This window comes from Macaca fascicularis, chromosome 6, assembly GCF_037993035.2.
Source record: "Macaca fascicularis isolate 582-1 chromosome 6, T2T-MFA8v1.1".
NCBI classification, from domain to species: domain Eukaryota; kingdom Metazoa; phylum Chordata; class Mammalia; order Primates; family Cercopithecidae; genus Macaca; species Macaca fascicularis.
The window spans coordinates 145040660-145060097 of NC_088380.1; the positions used below are offsets into that span (position 1 = coordinate 145040660).

A 19438-nucleotide genomic window follows, 5' to 3' on the forward strand; every position below is an offset into this window, starting at 1 on the left:
TCATTCCATGGTTGTGTGGCAGATCATGTTTTCATTTTATTACATTTTCTTCCAAAATATCTAGTGCCCAACTCACAGCAGGTGTTTGGTGAAGCCCATTAGCTTACTGGTTAACAGTAAAAGTGCATTTCTGGGCTTCATATTCATATACTTATATGTGTATTTTGGAGGAAAATCTAGTTTATAAGGTCACAGACACGGCAGGAAAACAAAAAGAACCTTTATTTTGGCTATGATCATTCTTCTTTTTTTTCTTTTTTTTTTTTTTGAGACCGAGTCTCACTCTGTCGCCCAGGCTGGAGTGCAGTGGTGCGATCTCGACTCACTGCAAGCTCCGCCTCCCGGGTTCACGCCATTCTCCTGCCTCAGCCTCCCGAGTAGCTGGGACTACAGGCGCCCGCCACCACGCCTGGCTAATTTTTTTTTTGTATTTTTAGTAGAGATGGGGTTTCACCGTGTTAGCCAAGATGGTCTCGATCTCCTGACCTCATGATACGCCCATCTTGGCCTCCCAAAGTGATGGGATTACAGGCGTGAGCCACCGCGCCCGGCCTATGATCATTCTTCTAAAGGAGATCTTAGAAGAACAAATGAAAATGTGAAATCAAGAGTACAAACTCAACATGTAGAGTTATCTGTATGACAAGAGCCAGTTGTCACGCACCTGAAAATGTCAAGTCCTCTGAACCTGAACGGATTGTGAGAAGAGTAAAGACAGTGGGCAAGGATGTGTGTCAAATGGCGTAAGATAAAACCGTATCAGAGGAAGCTTCATCATACTCTCTGAGGACTGTACTCAGTGAGAAACCTCAGACTCTCAATTTCTAACCTGCCAGAGAAAAAAAGCCTGAACCTTCCTAATTCCTTCTCCCCCTCACTAAGATAGCAGGCTGCTGAAGAATTGAAAGACACCTACAGAATGTATCCTAGGAGAAGGTTCTATTCTGAGATCCCTAGAGAATAGGCTGGACTGAGAAGTAATTTCTATTGTCCAGCCTCTTAGTTGAACAGATCCAGCAGTGGGAAGGCAAATTTCTCCTTCCTACTCTTCAAATAAGATCTAAGACCATTTAGCCCTGCTGCAAAGATGACACTAACTTTTTTAACAACGAAGTACCATCCCAGGACAGGGGGTGGTGCTGTACTGGGCTGACCCTCAATCTCAAGTTCAAAGAAAACAAGCCCTCTGAAGAAAGGGTACAACTGGTGTGGAAGATAGGAAAGACCTATAACCTACACAGCACCCCGCCTTAAATGGTATTCTAACTATGTACTCTCGCTTACCTTGCAGTATGTCCAGAGTAAGCCTTCCTTCCCAGGAAGGGTAAGTATATCTGCTATTATAATATCTTGAAATTCAAAGGGAGTAATTGCTTATTAGGTTCACAGTGCATAGAACACCATGCCAGATACAACAGCTGTTAGGACTAGTTCTGAGTTGAAGCAGGCAGCCTACATACTTGGAGGAAACTAAGGACCACCACCACATCCTTTCTAACATATATACTCTGCCCTCTTCCCTTTACCTCTTTTCTCTCTCACTTATTTCTTCCCTTTCTCATAGTTCAGACCTGTGGCATCTGTATCCTGATCCTTTAATAATACAATTCTCCATTAGGATATCTCTGCAGAATCAATGTTTGCATATAGAAAAGGAAAGAGCTAACATTTACAGAGCACCTTCTATGTGGCAAATGTGGTGTTAGATATTTTAACCCATATTATCTCACTGTCACCACCTAATCCAAGAGTAATGTCCATAGTCACACATGTGGAAACCAAAATTTGGAAAGAGTGAGAGAGGTCTGTAGTTGTTTGTTCTATATTCATCTCTTCTCACAAAACCTAAAATAGTCTAGTTCTTGACTTTTTTCCTCATGTGGTCTTTATTATTATTATTTTTTTCTGAGATGGAGTCTTGCTCTGTCGCCCAGGCTGGAGTGCAGTGGTGCAATCTCAGCTCACTGCAAGCTCTGTCTCCCAAGTTCACGCCATTCTCCTGCTTCAGCCTCCTGAGTAGCTGGGACTACAGGTGTCCGCCACCATGCCTGGCTAATATTTTTGTATTTTTAGTAGAGACAGGGTTTCACTGTTAGAGAGGATGGTCTTGATCTCCTGACCTTGTGACCTGCCCACTTCAGCCTCCCAAAGTGCTGGGATTACAGGCATGAGCCACCGCACCCAGCCCCTATTATTTTCGAGACAGAGTTTCACTCTGTTGCCCACGCTGGTGTGCAGTGGCGCAATCTCAATCTCGGCTCACTGCAACCTACGCCTCCAAGGTTCAAGCATTTCTCCTGCCTCAGCCTCCCAAGTAGCTGGGATTACAGGTGCAAGCCACCACACACTCAGCTAATTTTTGTATTTTTAGTAGAGACAGGGTTTCACCATGTTGCCCAGGGTGGTCTTGAACTCCTGACCTCAAGCGATTTGCCCACCTTGGCCTCCCAAACTCTTGGGATTACAAATATGAGCCAATGTGCCTAGTCCTCATGTGGTCTTTTAACTTGTCTAACCATCAGTTTGGGGGGAGGGAGGCATGGAAAGAGCCAGAATAGAGGACAAAAAAGGTCTTCTTTATGAGCCTGAACTTTAAATGGTTCAGGTATTTGTATCAAAGACCACAAAGTAGCACTTTAGCTACAACCAGCCCTTTGAGGATAGTGAGGGGGAAAAAAATGTGAAATTCAGTGCTTTGAGAACATTATTACCACCACCATTTAGGTGAATATTCTATTAACCAACAATTTTTACTTAGGGAAGGTACTCAAACACATCCAACATACCTTAATTTATTCAAAGTATATAAATTAAGCAAGCTGTTCATATTATCTCTAAGATTTAAAACATTAACCTATTCAATGATCTCGCCAAAACATTAACTTTTAATTCTGTATAATGTGAGGAATTCAGTGGGGATTCTTTAAAAATGGTTATATTTGGGGGCAGGAACAACTAATTTTATTTCATTTAGAGTTAAGATATCAACAAGTTATTTTTAAGTAACCAGTTTTTAAAATGCCCAAACACTACAGCAGAAGTTTGCAAGCTGCACTGACCTTCAAACAAGGGTTATGGCTATGAGGGTTATCTGACCAAGTGTTCATTAGATATGAAACACATGAGGTTTCCTAGTGAAGAGAAGTGAAAAGACATTTTAACACCCACTGACACAATCTAACCCAAACTAACACTGTCCATTCCTTTGTCATATTCACCACTGTCCCTGGCTAGGACAGGCTCTAGCTATGATTTTATTAACATTACCTTAAAACGATAGTGTCCAAAACTATTTCTGAGGCCACCACTCGCCTGCACAGAAAACACCGAGAAAAAACAACGAATAATTCTCCCGCTTTTTCCAACATACGTTCACCTGTTTCAGTTCCTTATTCAAGATACCCTCAACCACAGTATTGGTTTACGTATACATTTATCCTTCATTAGCCAACTGTGGAGAATATACCAGGAGCAATCATGAACCGGGAAGAACTACCATCAACTTTAAGTGGGGCCTATGTCTACCAAAATAATTAAATGGTTATTTTACTAGCACACACAAACTAACATTCGACCAGGCTTATCTGAAACCAAGTAACAATGTTCTACCCAAATTAAAAATCAAGTTTATGCATGACACTCCTTTCAACTCAGAAGATTAAATATGATGCTGGTTACAAAACAGAACACTATCAAGTTCCCCATTTTAGTAATTTGGCTTCTATAAATGCTCTTCCACACACATGTAATATAAAATAGAATTTGTTATAGCTCAGACTACATTTTAAGGAAATCTAGTTTTGTATTTTCTGAAAATAAAATACACCTCGTATAGCACATTGGTTAAGTGCTGAACTGTGCTACATTTTTGCTGTGACATCTTAGACAAATTATCTCTTAGCCTCAGGTGCCTTGTCTACCAAATGGTGGCAATACTTGTGAGGATTAAATGACTTAATAATGTACTGTAGCACAGTCTATAATATGGTATGTGCTTAAATAAATTATTTTGCCAACATATTTCCCTTTATTAAGATGTAGTTAGTGAGCCCATTTTGCAGGTGGTTTCTTTTTCAAGCTACATTAAATTTGGGTCATATGTCAAGAGATAACCACATAAGATTACCTTAATTTCAAAATCACTCTTATTCTAGCATCTTTTAATAACTACTGTTAAAAACCAATCCTTGATTCCCATGCCTAGAATTCTACACTGCTAAGGGGAGGAAAGGGCTTTTTCATTTCCAAAACAATACTGTTACTCCACCACTAAGTCTCACTATCTTGTGCTAACAACCATGCCTGAAAACAACCTCAGTTTTCCTCCTGAAAACCAGAGTACCCCCAAAACATCAGCAAATACAGATTCATTTTGCCATCCACTTTGTCTTTAAAGCCCATTACAATTCTCCTAAAAATATTTTATCACTAGGTAAAGTAGGAAGAACATTTTTCACTGTACCCTATCTATGAAAATCTAGAGTCTGACTTTAACACAAGTTGGCAATGAAAATATTCCCCACCTCCAAAAACTGGTATGTACTGGGGAATCTTCTGACTCCCTTATCAATACTCAAGAGATGGCCAAAATTTTAAATTTCCATGGGATCAAGATGCAACCAAATCCTGATTAAAAGCAAAGTAGGACATGATTATTAACCACAATGTTTAGAGGAAGATGTTCCAGCTATTTTAGACAGCTTAATCATGTCTAAAATATCAAAACTCAACAACTTCGAAAACAAGTTGTGCCTTATAACTTCATTTTTAGCATGCTTTAAACTCTACTGAACTTTGCTAAACAAAGAGGTAAAGCCTTCAAAAGTCTTAAAGAGGGGCTTAAAAGTTTCTAGTCGCTAGGTAATATGGGTAGAACAAAATTTAAGAATCAGTTTCCTTCATCAAGCAGTAGAAAGGAATGGTGTTACTTATTAAGCAATGTCATCTTCAACGTTACTTCATTCAAACAGGTAAATTATAGTCATGATTTAATTTTCTGGACTGTTTCAGAGAATATAACGTATGCAAATTAACATGTGTGAACCTGCCTGCTAATGAAAGTAGTAAGAATAAATCCACAGATCACATCCACCTATATATAATACTGCAACAACAGCAATCTATAAAATGCAATACTGGATTGAAAGCTTCAAGTAAGCCGGGCGCAGTGGCTCAAGCCTGTAATCCCAGCACTTTGGGAGGCCGAGATGGGCGGATCATGAGGTCAGGAGATCAAGACCATCCTGGCTAACACGGTGAAACCCCGTCTCTACTAAAAATACAAAAAACTAGCAGGGCGAGGTGGCGGGTGCCTGTAGTCCCAGCTACTTGGGAGGCTGAGGCAGGAGAATGGTGTGAACCTGGGACGCGGAGCTTGCAGTGAGCCGAGATCTGGCCACTGCACTCCAGCCTGGGCGACAGAGCAAGACTCCGTCTCAAAAAAAAAAAAAAAAAAAAAAAGAAAGCTTCAAGTAACAAAACAGAAGATCTTACCGAAACAAAAGAACCTGGTTCATTCTTGGTAGTGCAACATAATGGGTCGTGACCTATATTATCCTTTCTGTACGGTATTCTCACATTTTGGGAATAACTGTTCACTCTACCATATGGCACAAGTTTCTGTAAGATTATTAAGAAGGTCTGAATATTCTATTAAATTTAAAGAAAAACTTAAGGACTAAAAAATAAGCTGCTGTCTGCGATTCATATTAAACTAACGTTTCTCCAGTAAACCGAAGGAGTGAGCACAAGCCCAAGTCACCGAATGGGGCCAAACTTTTAGAAGCCTCATTCCAAACAGAACTGTCCCTAATTTATTAAGAACAAAACACTAGCAAAACCAACTTGTGAAATGGGCCTTCAGTACAATTAAGCACATCCTGTTTCATAAAACAGTAATAATGAAGAGCTTGAAGGGGCCGTCATTCTAAAATTGCAAATCTACCCATAAACGACAATCCTGGGCTGGAAACCAGAATGTCAAATTCTTGTGCTGAAATCAACTTTTCACATGGCCTGAGGCAGGCCATTCTACTATTCTAAGAATGCTCAGACACACAAGTATGTAATAATGTTCCAAACACTTTTTTCTTTGGGGGGGGGCACTTCCTGTAAATAAAAAGTTTCTATGACTGGGAAAGGAACAAAATAAAGTAATAAAGGAAACAGGAATACCTCTGGCACACCTTCCTCAAACGAACAACATTAAAAACAAAACACACACACACAGTTAATTTTAATCTAGCCTACTCTTCCCACAATGGACACACCTACAGTTTCTTATCAAAATGTACAAGACTCAAAGCTCATTTAATTCAATTCTGAATCTCACTCAACAAGCATCAAGTACATTAGAAGCCTCTCTACAGCGATATCCCCACCAGTTTCAGATAAATGCCAGCAGGGACTCTGTAGTTATGACTTCTATCAAACGACCTCCTGATCCATATTTCTCCTGGACATACACATGCAGATTCATTAACCAAAACCTACCCAACACTCCTTACATCGCGCATACGTTGGCATTTTCAGTCTATAGGTGGGTCCTGGAACAGCTAAAACCAGGAAGCTCCAGGGTAATTAGAGGACTTGGGAGAAGTCATCTTGGGACAGGTGGAAAACCCAGAGCAATCACGAATCAGAAACAAGCTGTCCCTGACCACCTCTGCTTCCCGTCCCATCCAAACTTCACCCACCCGGGTTTCAGAAGCCCAGGAGGGAGAGGCCATTTTAATGAGGCCTGGCTGAGGAACGAAGGGAGAAGAGGAAATCAGGGAAGGGCGTTGGGAAAGGAAGGCCGAGCACTTTGCCACAATAGTACCCGAGTCGGATGGCAGCACCTGGAGCCCGAAGAGGGAGAAGCTGGACTTAAGGGCCCAGGAGGGGTAAAAAGTAGCGGTGGCCTACCACGAGGGGGGCCGAGTGATCTAAACCCGGGGAGCGCGGGCCCCTTACCCCCATGCGGGGAAAGGACCCCTTCTTGGGCCAACCGCACCGACCCTCGCCCCTGGGTCAGGGGCTACTACCCAGAGATCCAGAAGGCGGGAGTTGGCTAGTGCCTGGTTCTCCTCATCTGGCCATGCGGCGCGGGGGCGTCCATCCTGAGGGGTCCGGGAACCAAGAGGGCACGGGGGGTGCCGGACGCGGCGCTCACCCGCGGGCCGCCTCCAAGCTCTTAATGAGCTTCTTGATCTTCCAGATCTCCACGTTCCTGTCGGCAGCACTGGGGTCGTCCGCCATCTTCTCGCCTCCTCCTCCCTAGAGCGGCCCGGCGGGGCCCGGAGACACCAAGACCACAGAGTTAGCGCCGCCGCTGGGGCAGAGCGGCCCCCTTCCTCGCCACCCCCGAGAGGCCCTCTCCTCCCGCCCGGCGCAGCTCGCCACAGAGGTCGCCGGCCTTTCCCTCCCCGTGCCTTACCTAAGGGCCCAGTCCTGGGCGGCAGCGGCTGCTCCTCCCCGGCGGCGGCTCCGCGGCGGCGGCGGCTCTGACGTAGGACACCGGCTCCCTCTCTCCAGGCAGCTGCATGTGTTGCAATCCGCTCACATGGGGCCTGTGACATCACTTCCTCCGCCAGGGGCGGAGTGGAAGGCGGCGGGCGGAAGGGAGGGGGCCGGTGCGAGTGAGGAGAAGCTCTGCGTCCGCCGCGACTTCTCATTGGCTCTCTGCCCCGCCGCCTACAATGAACCTGCCGATTGGCCGCAGCTGGGTCCGCGCTGTCTTGTGAGGTAGAGGCTGGGGGGGTGGGAGGTGCCACCTTTCTTCCGGCCCGGCAAGCCGAGAGGAGGAAGCGGGCGGAAGCCGGTGGCTCTCGCGAGTTTATTGAGAGCCCCCCCCCCCCCCCCCCCCCGTCAGGCTCGAATGGGGGTGGTTCTTAAAGAGAGACGACCGGGGTCGTCGTCTTTTCAGTCCCTTCTCCATTAATAGGATGGACATCTGAGGCTTTGTGACGCGAAGCTAGGCACTTGGACCCGACGCGCGGTTTGAAGCTTGAGAAGCCGCGAAGAAGCGCCTCGCACCCAGCGGCTTCTTCGCTGACGAAGTGCTGCGGTCTGCGTGCGTCACGGCTGCGCGGAATAGTGTGGAGGAATCCTGGCCAGTAGGTCTGGATGAGGAGCCTGCCTCCGGGCGGTCTGGGACCCTCACCTGCAGGGGCGAAAGAGGCCTGTTTTCTCTCGCCCCGGAGCTAGGACGGGCTCACTTTGGACTTAGAACTTTATGGGGTGGAAGACAGCGGGGGCTGCCTGAGCTTGGAGACCTGAGGTATCTGACCCCATGTATGGTTTGGCCTGAGCCGTTGAGAACGGAGGTGGAGAGAGTTGAAATAAAATGGGCATCCACATACGGTTAGAACTTTATCTTTTTGAGTTAGGATTTTTAGGTGGCTACTTTGTCACCTCGTCTGGGTTCAAATATTGAGCCCAGACCGTGTGCTGGACCCTGTTTTCCTGGGGATACAGAGGTGAACCAAACAGATGACAGTACTTACCCCTCATGGAGCTTGTAGTCGATTGGGTTTCTAACCGTTTGTGATTTTATATTTTTTGTAATAAAATAACTACACACATGCTTCAGTACTTCAGGGTGCTCTGAGAGTGTATGGCGGGGACGCACCTCTGAAATGAGACCCAAAAGGTGAGTAAGAGTTTGTCAGGAGGAAGCAGAACACAGTTGAGAAATACAGAAACGCCAGTGTGCTGGCACAGTCAGGGACGGGGAGAGAGGTTTGAAGGAGCAGCAGGAGAAGAGATCATGTAGGGCCTTTTAAGCCAGATTCAGAAGTTTGGTTTCTTTCAAGAACAGTGGGTAGTTTAAAGCGTTTAGAGCCCTGGTTTGGACTGGAGAGAGCACAGGAGAAGCTCAGAGACCATTTTGGCTGCTTCATTATCATGTGAGAGATGATTTTCTCTTACACTAGAGTGCTGACAGTGCAGATAGAAGTGAATGAAGGGCCTGATACAGTGGCCAACGGCTGTAATCTCAGCACTTTGGGAAGCCAAAGGGAGGATCGCTTGAGCCCGGGAGTTTGCGAGCAGCGTGGGCAACATGGCAAGATTCCGTCTCTACAAAAAGTACAAAAAATTAGCTGGATGTGGTGGCCCGCGCCTGTAGTCCCAGCTACTTGGGAGGTTGAGGTGGGAGGACCCCTTGAACCCAGGAATTCGAGGCTGCAGTGAACTGAGATCACACCACTGCACTCCAGCCTGGGTGACAGAGCAAGACCTTGTCTCAAGGGGAGAAAAAAAAAAGGGGTGAATAGGACTGAATGATGGATTAGATGAGGAAAACCAAGAATGGTTCCCAGAGTACTGAAGTGGTGACATTTACTGAGGTGGGAAAGGTGAGGAGCAGGTGTTGGGGGATGATTGGGAATTTCATCTTGGGCCTGTTACGTTTGAGATTGCTTATGAGACATGTAAGTAGTGATGTCAATCATGTGCTTTCATTTGTATGGTCTTTGAATACTTTTTTCGTGTGTTATAAAGTTTGTCCACACTTTGAAGATGGGGGTATGACCTCCATTTCATACATGGGGAAACTGAGGCAAAGAAAAGTGAAAGGGACCTGTTCAGAGTCCCACAGCTAGTTTATGGCTTCCCGACTCCATGTTTGGTGTCCAGTGTATTATACAGTGACCCCATTACCTATATTTTCATAGGGTGGGGACACGGTCATACTTCTCTCCCCCAGGAAATGAATCTCAGGTTGGAACCTCTTCTTTGGGAACCTCTTCCATTTTGTAGTTTTTGGCATATGTTCACTTGTTATATAATATTGTACTCCTGCTGTGTGTGTGTCATCCACTGTGTTTAGTAGTGAACGGAGGGGCTGCCTTAGTCTTAAACACTACTTACTAACTAGGAATCAACTGTGTCCAAGGTTTTCCTTCATTCCTCTTGCCCTATTTCCATATTAGATTGTCCTACTCTACCCTTCCTGTTCTCTTTTTTGTTTTGTTTTGTTTTGTTTTGAAGACGGAGTCTCGCTCTGTTGCCCAGGCTGGAGTGCAGTGGCATGATCTTGGCTCACTGCAACCTCCACTTCCCGGGTTCAAGTGATTCTCCTGCGGCAGCCTCCTGAGTAGCTGGGACTACAGGCGGGTGCCACCACACCCAGCTAATTTTTTGTATTTTCAGTAGAGAAGGGGTTTCACCGTGTTAGCCAGGATGGTCTTGATCCCCTGACCTCGTGATCTGCCTGCCTTGGCCTCCCAAAGTGCTGGGATTACAGGTGTGAGCCACCATGCCTGGCCAATTTTTTTTTTTTTTTTAAATAGCAGAGACAGGGTTTCACCATGTAGGCCAGGCTGGTCTTGAACTCCTGACCTCAGAAGATCTGCCTGCCTCTGCTTCCCAAAATGTTGGGATTACAGGCGTGAGCCACCACACCTGGCCTCCTCTTCGTTTTGATGTTTGTGTTTACAGCATTGCTTCAGGTCCATGCTTGAAGGCTTTCTTCTGTGTGATTCAGCCTGAAGTAAGCATGATGACATCCCAAGTAGGACTGCTGTTTGTCAGTCTCTGAATTTCTTATTTCTTAGACAATTGCAGGTCCAGGTAGCCCCAAAAGCTCTTGGCCTAGTTGCTGCAGATTCACCATCTCTGCATTTAGCATTAGAAATCAGTGCATTAAAAGCAAAAGCTGGGATAGTTATCTACCTGAAGAGATTTGGGAGGTATGGAGCACGGATGGTAGTGCCTGCATCAAGGCTTTTTAAATGGGACCATGACGATACATTGTTGAGGAGGAATGTTCTGTGATATAAAAGTGATACAGATTTTTCAAACTCCTAAATGGTGAGAACAGAATATATAAACTCTCTAAGCACACAGATTGTCTGAAAAATAAAGACATTGTTCTGTATGATCTCAGAACTTCCTCCTCAGCTCAAACAATAACAAAGTTAGATATTGGGATATAGGTGATGTTCCTTGCCAATTAGGTGGGGGTAGGTAAGTTTTTGTTTCGTTTTTTTTTTTTTTTGATTCAGGGTCTCACTGTTGCCCAGGCTGGAGTACAGTGGTGCAATAATGACTAACTGCAACCTCGACCCCAGGGCTTAAGTGATCCTTCCACCTCAGCCTCCCTAGTAGCTGGGACCACAGGCATAGACCGTGATGCCTGGCTAATTTTTGTATTTTTAGTAGAGATGGGGTGTCACCATGTTGCCCAGGCTGATCTCGAACTCCTGACCCCACGTGACCCACCTGCCTCAGCCTCCCAAAGTGCTTGGGATTGCAGGCCTGTTATGTTTTGATGTTGAAAGCAGAAATAAGTCTTTGTGCTTAGAGAGACCTGGTCTCTACAAAAAGAAGAAAAAAAAAATCAGCCAGGCACAGCAGCATGTGCCACTAGTCCCAGCTACTGAGGAGGCTGAGGCAGGAAGATCACTGGAGCCCAGGAGTTTGAAGTTGCAGTGAGCTGTGATCACTGCACTCCAGCCTGGATGAGAGAGCAAGACCCTTTCCCCCTAAAAATAGCTACAGAATGAGGTTATTGGTTACTAATGTGAAGATAAGTTTAAGAGTAACGAAGATAGACCACACACAGTGACTGATGCCTGTAATCCTAGGACCTTGGGAGGCAAAGCAGGAGGATTGCTTGAACTCAGGAGTTGGAGTACAGACTGAGCAACCTAGCGAGACCTCATCTATACTACAAAATTTAGCTGGGCATGGTGGTGCACACCTGTAGTCCCTAGCTACTCAGGAGGATCACTGGAGTTCAGAGAGAAAAAAAAAAAAAAAAAGAGTAGCCAAGATGAAAGAAGGGATGGTTGTGGTGAGATTTGCTAAAGGGCTATCTTTGACTCTTCTGGAAGTCAGTATGGTTGTTAGAGGAAAGTTTTCTCTCTTTTTTTTTTTTTTTTTTTTTTTGAGACGTAGTCTCGTTCTGTCATCCAGGCTGGAGTCAGTGGCGCGATCTCAGTTTACTGCAACCTCTGCCTCCCGGGTTCAAGGGAGTGATTCTCCTGCCTCAGCCTCCTGAGTTGCTGGGACTACAGGTACGCACCACCACGCCCGGCTAATTTTTGTATTTTTAGTAGAGACGGGGTTTCACCATATTGGCCATGCTGGTCTGGAACTCCTGACCTTGTGATCCACCTGCCTCGGCCTCCCAAAGTGCTGGGATTACAGGTGTGAGCCACTGCGCCTGGCCAGGATATAAGTTACAATAAATGAAGACCTAAGCTGTAGTAGTACAACATAAAACAAGATTTAAGGTTTTTATAAATTGACCTAGGACAAGTTGTTTATGGAGTGCAGTGTGTGTGAAAGGGACTTGGAATGGGCAAGTGTAAGGTATCCTTTGTTCCCCTGTGGACACCTAGTGGTGAAATGTAATTCTTCAGTTGGAGGGGGGACTGCAGCTAAGGAATGACAGTTTCCTCTCTAGAGGATCAGACATCTTTACATGAATTTGTAGTCTTGTTAAATTAAGCAGATACTGGCCATTAATGCTTTACTCTGTAATGATTTCCTCCTTAAGAAAATAAGGCCCATGGAGAACTAAAACTTAAGTTTTTCTCATTCTCTCAGTATAAAAAAGGTGTGTGTGTGTGAGAATACCTGTTCTAGGGAGAGCTCATTAGCTGGGGTCTACCTCTAGCATATAAGAGTATTTATAGGGAGAGCCTGAACCCTGCCCTTGACCCACCTGAAGAGGCAAGTGCTTAATTCTGCCAGTTGCCAGTGGTGCCTTGTTTGACTCAATAGAGACACCTGTAGAATAGCTAGACAGAGGCTAATCTTTTAGTTGAATTCCATAAATATTTATTGCATGCCACTTTTTTGGTCCAGCACTGAGACAAGTGCTGAAAATTTTTAGATGTAATTCAGTTCTTATATTTATGGTCTTTCGTGGAGGTGCAGGGGAGACAGGGATGTTAAATAAGTAAGATAACAGATAAAGTAAGTAGTTGTTTCTTGAAATGAACAAGGTGAGCCTGGAACATCTTGTTATATCAGTAAGCAAAGAAAGTAACATAGACTACTGGGGTTTTGTCAAAAGGATTTAAGAGCCAACAGGAAGAGGCTCTCACGCCAAGGTTAGAACAATTTGAGTATCACTAAGAAAAGTTGCAATGAAGTGAAACATAAAAATAAGTTGAAATCCATGAGTTCACAGTGACAACCAAGAAACCTAATTTCCCCACTTTTGATTATGGAACTAATTGTGAAAACTAGTAAATTAAGGAAAAGAGCTGAGCATTTAACTGGTCTTCCCTTATATATATAGTTACATTGCAGTGTAACGTGGTACTTGTTAAAAGGGGAATTTTCTTACTATAGAGGTATTCCAACTAAAAATGAAAGGACAGAAGTAAAATAATAGACCTTTAATGAAATTAGAGATTTCGGTAATGATCATCAGTGGCTACTAACATGACAAAAGAGCCAACTGAAATTATGTTTGGAATTCATATGTTAATATTTTAAATTCTGATGGCAGTACACATCACCTGTTGTAGAAAAATGAAACAGCCTGGGTGAAAGGCTCATACTTGTAATCCCAGTGCTTTGGGAGGCCAAGGTGGGAAGATCACTTGGCTCAAGGAGTTTGAGACCAGCCCGAACAATATACATAGCAAGGGTGCCATTTCTACAAAAATCATTTTAAACTAGCTGTGTGTGGTGGTGAGCACCTGTAGTCCTAGCTGCTTGGGAGGGTGAGGCAGGAGGATTGCTTGGGCTCAAGAGTTTGAGGTTACAGTGAGCTATGAGAGCACCACCACACTCCAGCCTGGGGAACAGAGTGAGATCCTATGTCAAAAAAACTGAACTTGAATTGGATTAAATGGGACAAAGGAATACATTAAATTACATCACAGGGAAGCAATTAGTAAAATCTAGAATGTAGGAGACGCTACGGGACCAGTGGTCCAGTTTCTTTTTTTTTTTTTTTTTTTTTTTTTTTTTTTTTTTTGAGACGGAGTCTCGCTCTGTCGCCCAGGCTGGAGTGCAGTGGCGTGATCTCGGCTCACTGCAAGCTCCGCCTCCTGGGTTTACGCCATTCTCCTGCCTCAGCCTCCTGAGTAGCTGGGACTACAGGCGCCCGCCACCGCGCCCGGCTAATTTTTTGTATTTTTAGTAGAGACGGGTCTCGATCTCCTGACCTTGTGATCCGCCCGCCTCGGCCTCCCAAAGTGCTGGGATTACAGGCGTGAGCCACCGCGCCCGGCCCAGTGGTCCAGTTTCTAAAATAAATTGCAAAGGGGAAAAAAGGCAGGGAAGCCTAAATTGAAAGGAACTTGGACATGTCAAACAATGTGGGTGTGACCCTTGGTTCCTGACTCAGATAAACTTTAAAGTTATGAGACTATTGGGAAAAGCATACTCTTTTTTGCTATAAAGATGTTAAAAGGTGTGACAATGATATATTTTGTAGTATAATCCTTTTAGAAGTATATACTTTGAGTCAGCTGGGTGCAATGTCTCACGCCTGTAATCCCAGCACTTTGGGAGGCCGAGGCGGGCGGATCACGGTCAGGAGATCGAGACCATTCTGGCTAACACGGTGAAACTCCGTCTCTACTAAAAAATACAACAAAACAAAACAAAAAACAAAAAAAGTCAGGCATGGTGGCGGGCGCCTGTAGTCCCAGCTATTCAGGAGGCTGAGGCAGGAGAATGGCGTGAACCTGGGAGGCGGAGCTTGCAGTGAGCAGAGATTGTGCCACTGCATTCCAGCCTGGGCAACAGAGCAAGACTCCGTGTCAAAAAAAAAAAAGTATATACTTTGAGTCAAATTATTAATTCTAGAATTTGCTTCAGAACAATCCAGAAGGTAGGGAAAAATGTCATAAAAGAGATGAAGGCCAGGCACAGTGGCTCACACCTGTAAGCACTTTGGGAGGCTGAGGTGGACGGATCACTTGAGCTCTAGAGTTTGAGACCAGCCTGGCCAACATGGCAAAACCCTGTCTCTACTAAAAATACAACAATTAGCTGGGTGTGGTGGTACATGCCTGTAACCCCAGCTACTACTTGGGAGGCTGAGGCAGGAGAATCGCTTGAACCTGGGAGGCAGAGGTTACAGTGAGCTGAGATTGTGCCACTGCACTCTAGTCTGAGACTAGTCTCAAGACTGCAAAAAAACAAAAAAGAACAAAAAGATGAAGTTGCTAAATGGAACATTAAGATGTTAAAAAATAAGAGCGTAGGGACGGGTGCCGTGGCTCATGCCTGTAATCCCAGCACTTTGGGAGGCCAAGGCGTGCAGATCACCTGAGCTCAGGAGTTCGACACCAGCCTGGGCAACACAGTAAAACCCTGTCTCTACTAAAAATACAAAAAATTAGCCAGGTTTGGTAGCGTGCGCTTGTAGTCCCAGCTACTCCAGAGGCTGAGGCAGGAGAATCGCTTGACCCTGGAAGGTGGAGGATGCAGTGAGCTGAGATCGTGCCACTGCACTTCAGCCTGGGCAACAAAGCGAGACTCCAGCTCAAAAAGAAAAAAAAAAAAAAAAGCATAAGAAGTTGAGTGAAATGATCTGTGTGAGCTGAGTGGGGAAGGTATACCAAGGAGGTAGATGGTAGACCAAGGATGCTAAATAAATGCACAGGATTGAGGGGATGGCAAATGGCAAAGGGGTGACCGGTAGGATATGACTTGAAGCCATTTAAGCTAGTAAATTTTCCATGTAATGGTTAACCCTCTTTGGGACAGACTCCAAGGAACCAGTGAAAGCGATGGACCACTTTCCTAAAAATAATCAATATTCACAATTTTGCACTTTATAATCAGTCCCTTATGGACTCTCCACCCCACACCCCCATCACCTTTGACCCTAATCTTCACTTTCTCAGTCAGGGGCTTCAACAATCTGTTTAAGAGCCTGTGAGTTTGGCAGAACATTTTACTTTCCCATTCCTGATTGCAGTGATGATGCCTACATTAAAGGCTGGTTTGATGTTCAGCTGCAGTCTTTAGTATCAAGACAGATTACCTGACCTGCTGTAACAAAAATGGCTCCTTCTCATAGTTTAACTATAAGAAATTGGTGATGAATATTCAATTGTTTATCTACTCAAATGCCTGTTTCAGCAATTCTGTAATTGCTAAAGTAAAGCTCCTGCATGCTGTTCAGAGTGCAGGGCACCCTATAGCTCCTTTATCTGTTCCCAGGGCTTTCACTCATTTTGTGTTCTGATACTAGAGGTGGGGAAAGGGAGAAGACAAAGCCCTTACAAAGTGGCCTTATGAGCCGGGCACGGTGGCTCATGCCTGTAATTCCAGCACTTGGGAGGCCGAGGCGGCGGATTACGAGGTCAGGAGTTCAAGACCAGCCTCACCAAGATGGTGAAACCCCCGTCTCTACTAAAAATTCAAAATTTAGCCGGATGTGGTGGGACGCACCTGTAATCCCAGCTACTCAGGAGGCTAAGGCAGCAGAATCGCTTGAGCCTGGGAGGCAGAGGTTGCAGTGAGCCAAGATTTCACTATTACACTCCAGCCTGGGTGACAGACACTGTCTCAAAAAAACAAAACAAAAAACCTGGCCTTATGACCAGAGAAGAGAATAGAGTTGCAGTGGTATCTGAAGTGGTGAAGGGTCTCTTGAATATTGGTTATTTCCAAAATTTGAATTGTTTCTTCATACCCAGTCTTCTCATGCACTGTTTGAAAGAACTTGCTTTTATTTCTGCTGCTCCATCTTGCTGTAGTCACTACTATAAATGTTATGTGGATCAAAGGATGTGACGTCTTGATTTCCCTGAGAATTGACACATTATGTACACATGTATGTAGTATTTCTACTGATAATGTATACCTCACTCAACACAAATAATCAGGCTGGGCACTGTGTCTCATGCTTGTAATCCCACCACTTTGGGAGGCTGAGGTGGGATTGCTTGAGGTCAGGAGTGTGAGACCCTGTCTCTACCAAAAAAAAAAAAAAAAAAAAAAAATAGCCTGGCATAGTAGCGTGCGCCTGTGGTCCCAGCCACTCCACAGGCTGAGGTGAGAGGATCACTTGAGATCGAGAGGTTGAGGCTGAAGTTAGCTGTGATGGCACCACTGTACTCCAGCCTGTATGACAGAGTGAGACCCTGCCTCAAAAGAAAAAGACATATATAAGCCAGGTGTGGTGGTGTGCACCTGTAGTCCTAACTACTTGGGAGGCTGAGGCAGGAGGATTGCTTGAGCCCAGGAGTTTGAGGTTGCAGTGAGCTATGAATGCACCACTGCACTATAGCCTGGGTGACAGCAAGACCCTGTCTCAAAAAACAACATAACAAAAGGAGGCCGGGTGCGGTGGCTCACACCTGTAATCCCAGCACTCAGGGAGGCTGAAGCCGGTGGATCACCTGAGGTCAGGAGTCTGAGACCAGCCTAGCCAACAAGGTGAAACCGCATCTCTACTGAAAATACAAAAATTACACTGGGCACAGTGACTCAAGCCTGTAATCCCAGCACTTTGGGAGGGCGAGGGGAGTGGATCACCTGAGGTCAGAGGTTCAAGACCAGTTGGACAACATGGTGAAACCTCGTTTCTACTAAAAGTCCAAAATTAGCTGGTTGTGGTGGCAGGGTGCCTGTAATCCCAGCTACTAGGGAGGCTGAGGCAGGAGAATTGGCTTGAACCTGGGAGGTGGAGGTTACAACTGAGATCGCACCACTGCACTTCAGCCTGGGCAACAGGAGACTGTCTCAAAAAAAAAAAAAAATTAGCTGGGTGTGGTGGTGGGCACCTTTACTCAAGAGGCTGAGGCAGGAGAATTGCTTGAACCCAGGATGCAGAGGTTGAGGCTGCAGTGAGCCAAGGTCACACCACTGCAATCCAGCCTGGGCAACAGAGAAAGACTCCATCTCAAAACAAAAACTAAAAAAAAAAATAAAATACATAAAGTAACAAACCCAGAAACAGGAGGTTGGTGTAAGAGGGATACCGTAAGTTCTTGGGACCTAAGCAAGTACTTACAATCACAAAAGGGAGGCTCTACTAAAGAATAAAACCAATCATTTCTTTTTGCCTTTTGTGATAGTTAATTGTGTGTGTCAGTTTGGCCATTGATGCCATTTAACTGGTTAAACATTTGTCTGTCTCCAGAAGAGATTAGTATTGAATTGGAGATTGCTCTGCTTTGATGTGAGTGGACATCATCTAATCAGTTAAGGGCCCATATAGAACTGCCAGAGCTAAGACATCCATATTCTAACTTTGGACTAGGACACCATTGTGTTCCTGGTTGCTGCAATTTTACCCCAACAGCTTTCCCAGCAGTGGATTGTGGGTGGGATTTGGCCTTCATAATTGTGTGAGCCAATATCTTATAGTAAATCTCATTCTAGATCTATATCCTATTGGCTCTATAGGGAATCTCCATATACCTTCTTGCTGTTTATACTACTATGAGCTTTACCGACAGGTTACTGAAATACTGTTTCCGCTCATACCCAAGCAACTTCTCCCTCCTAATAGAACTCAAAGATATATTTTGCTTGGGAAATCTGGCTCCTCTCTCTGATCCCAAGGATGAATCTTAACTAATATAAGCCAGTAGTTCTCAACTGGAGTACTTTGCAAGTCCTGGAGGGCTTTTAAAGTTATCTTTAGGAGACAGCAGAGGCAGTATGCAAGGGCCAACCAGAAATGCTAAGTATCTTCTGACACACCAAATAACAATCCTTCATAATCCTACAATGTTCCCATTGAGTGTTCATATGGTTGGAAACCTGAGCCTAGAATTTATTTTTCACATGAATCCCAAGAATCTTTTACATGGGTGTTAACAAGCACTGAATCTTCCAAAAATGTTGTCTAAATCACTTCCTTCATACTTGCAAATTGATTTCTTATACTGATTTTTGGAAATAATCTCATCTCTACATATTAAAAAACATTATACAAGGAGCCACTGTATCTGATATTCTAAGCCCATCTTGATAACGGACTCCTTTGAACATGGCATATGACATGAAACATAAGGGCATATGACATGAAACATAAGTCCATGAAACATAAGGGAAATGTGCTGGGAGACTTTTGGGAAATCTTAACATTGAATAAAGATGTAGACTCCTTTCTGCTTAAGTTGTCAACACAGGATAATTAGAACTACATCAGAGAATTTGGGACAAGCCAGTACACTGAGGACAGAAAAGCAGAAATAGGCAAAGAAATCTGGGTTCCTGTTATTTTTGAGCCATAGAAATGATATCTTAGGACTTATTTCTAGATGCAGTTTCTTTAATGCAAGCCAATTCTGGTTATTTCTACTTGGAGCTGAAAGCAACCTGAAAATAGCCACCTTAGTTTTCATGTTAGAGATCTAGAAACTTTCAAGATTCTAAATGTACCAAAGGTCTAAAGGGAGAAAATAAAATCCTTCAAACAAGATTTGCACATGCTGATACTGCTCATTATTTCATTATACCAGCCTTTCCAAATCTTGAATTTGCATTTTTAACCAGTGTTAGAGAATCGTGTATTTCC

General features: G+C 44.5%; 1 protein-coding gene across 3 annotated transcripts in view; it reads right to left on the minus strand.

Annotated features, from left to right (window-relative positions):
* ETF1 (eukaryotic translation termination factor 1) overlaps window positions 1–7557 on the minus strand; it is a 38087-nt gene extending 30530 nt beyond the window's left edge. Inside the window, exons 1-2 of one of the 3 annotated variants that reach the window (XM_005557913.4) lie at window positions 7418–7557; window positions 7154–7257 (exon numbers count right to left, since the gene is read on the minus strand). In XM_005557913.4, the coding sequence (XP_005557970.1) occupies window positions 7154–7239 (86 nt within the window). In that variant the 5' untranslated portion in view covers window positions 7240–7257; window positions 7418–7557. Of the gene's footprint in view, window positions 1–6954; window positions 7258–7417 lie in introns of all 3 variants that reach the window. The other 2 variants (XM_065546803.1, XM_045394297.2) reach the window with 2 other exon arrangements.
* Window positions 7558–19438: the final 11881 nt, after the last annotated feature.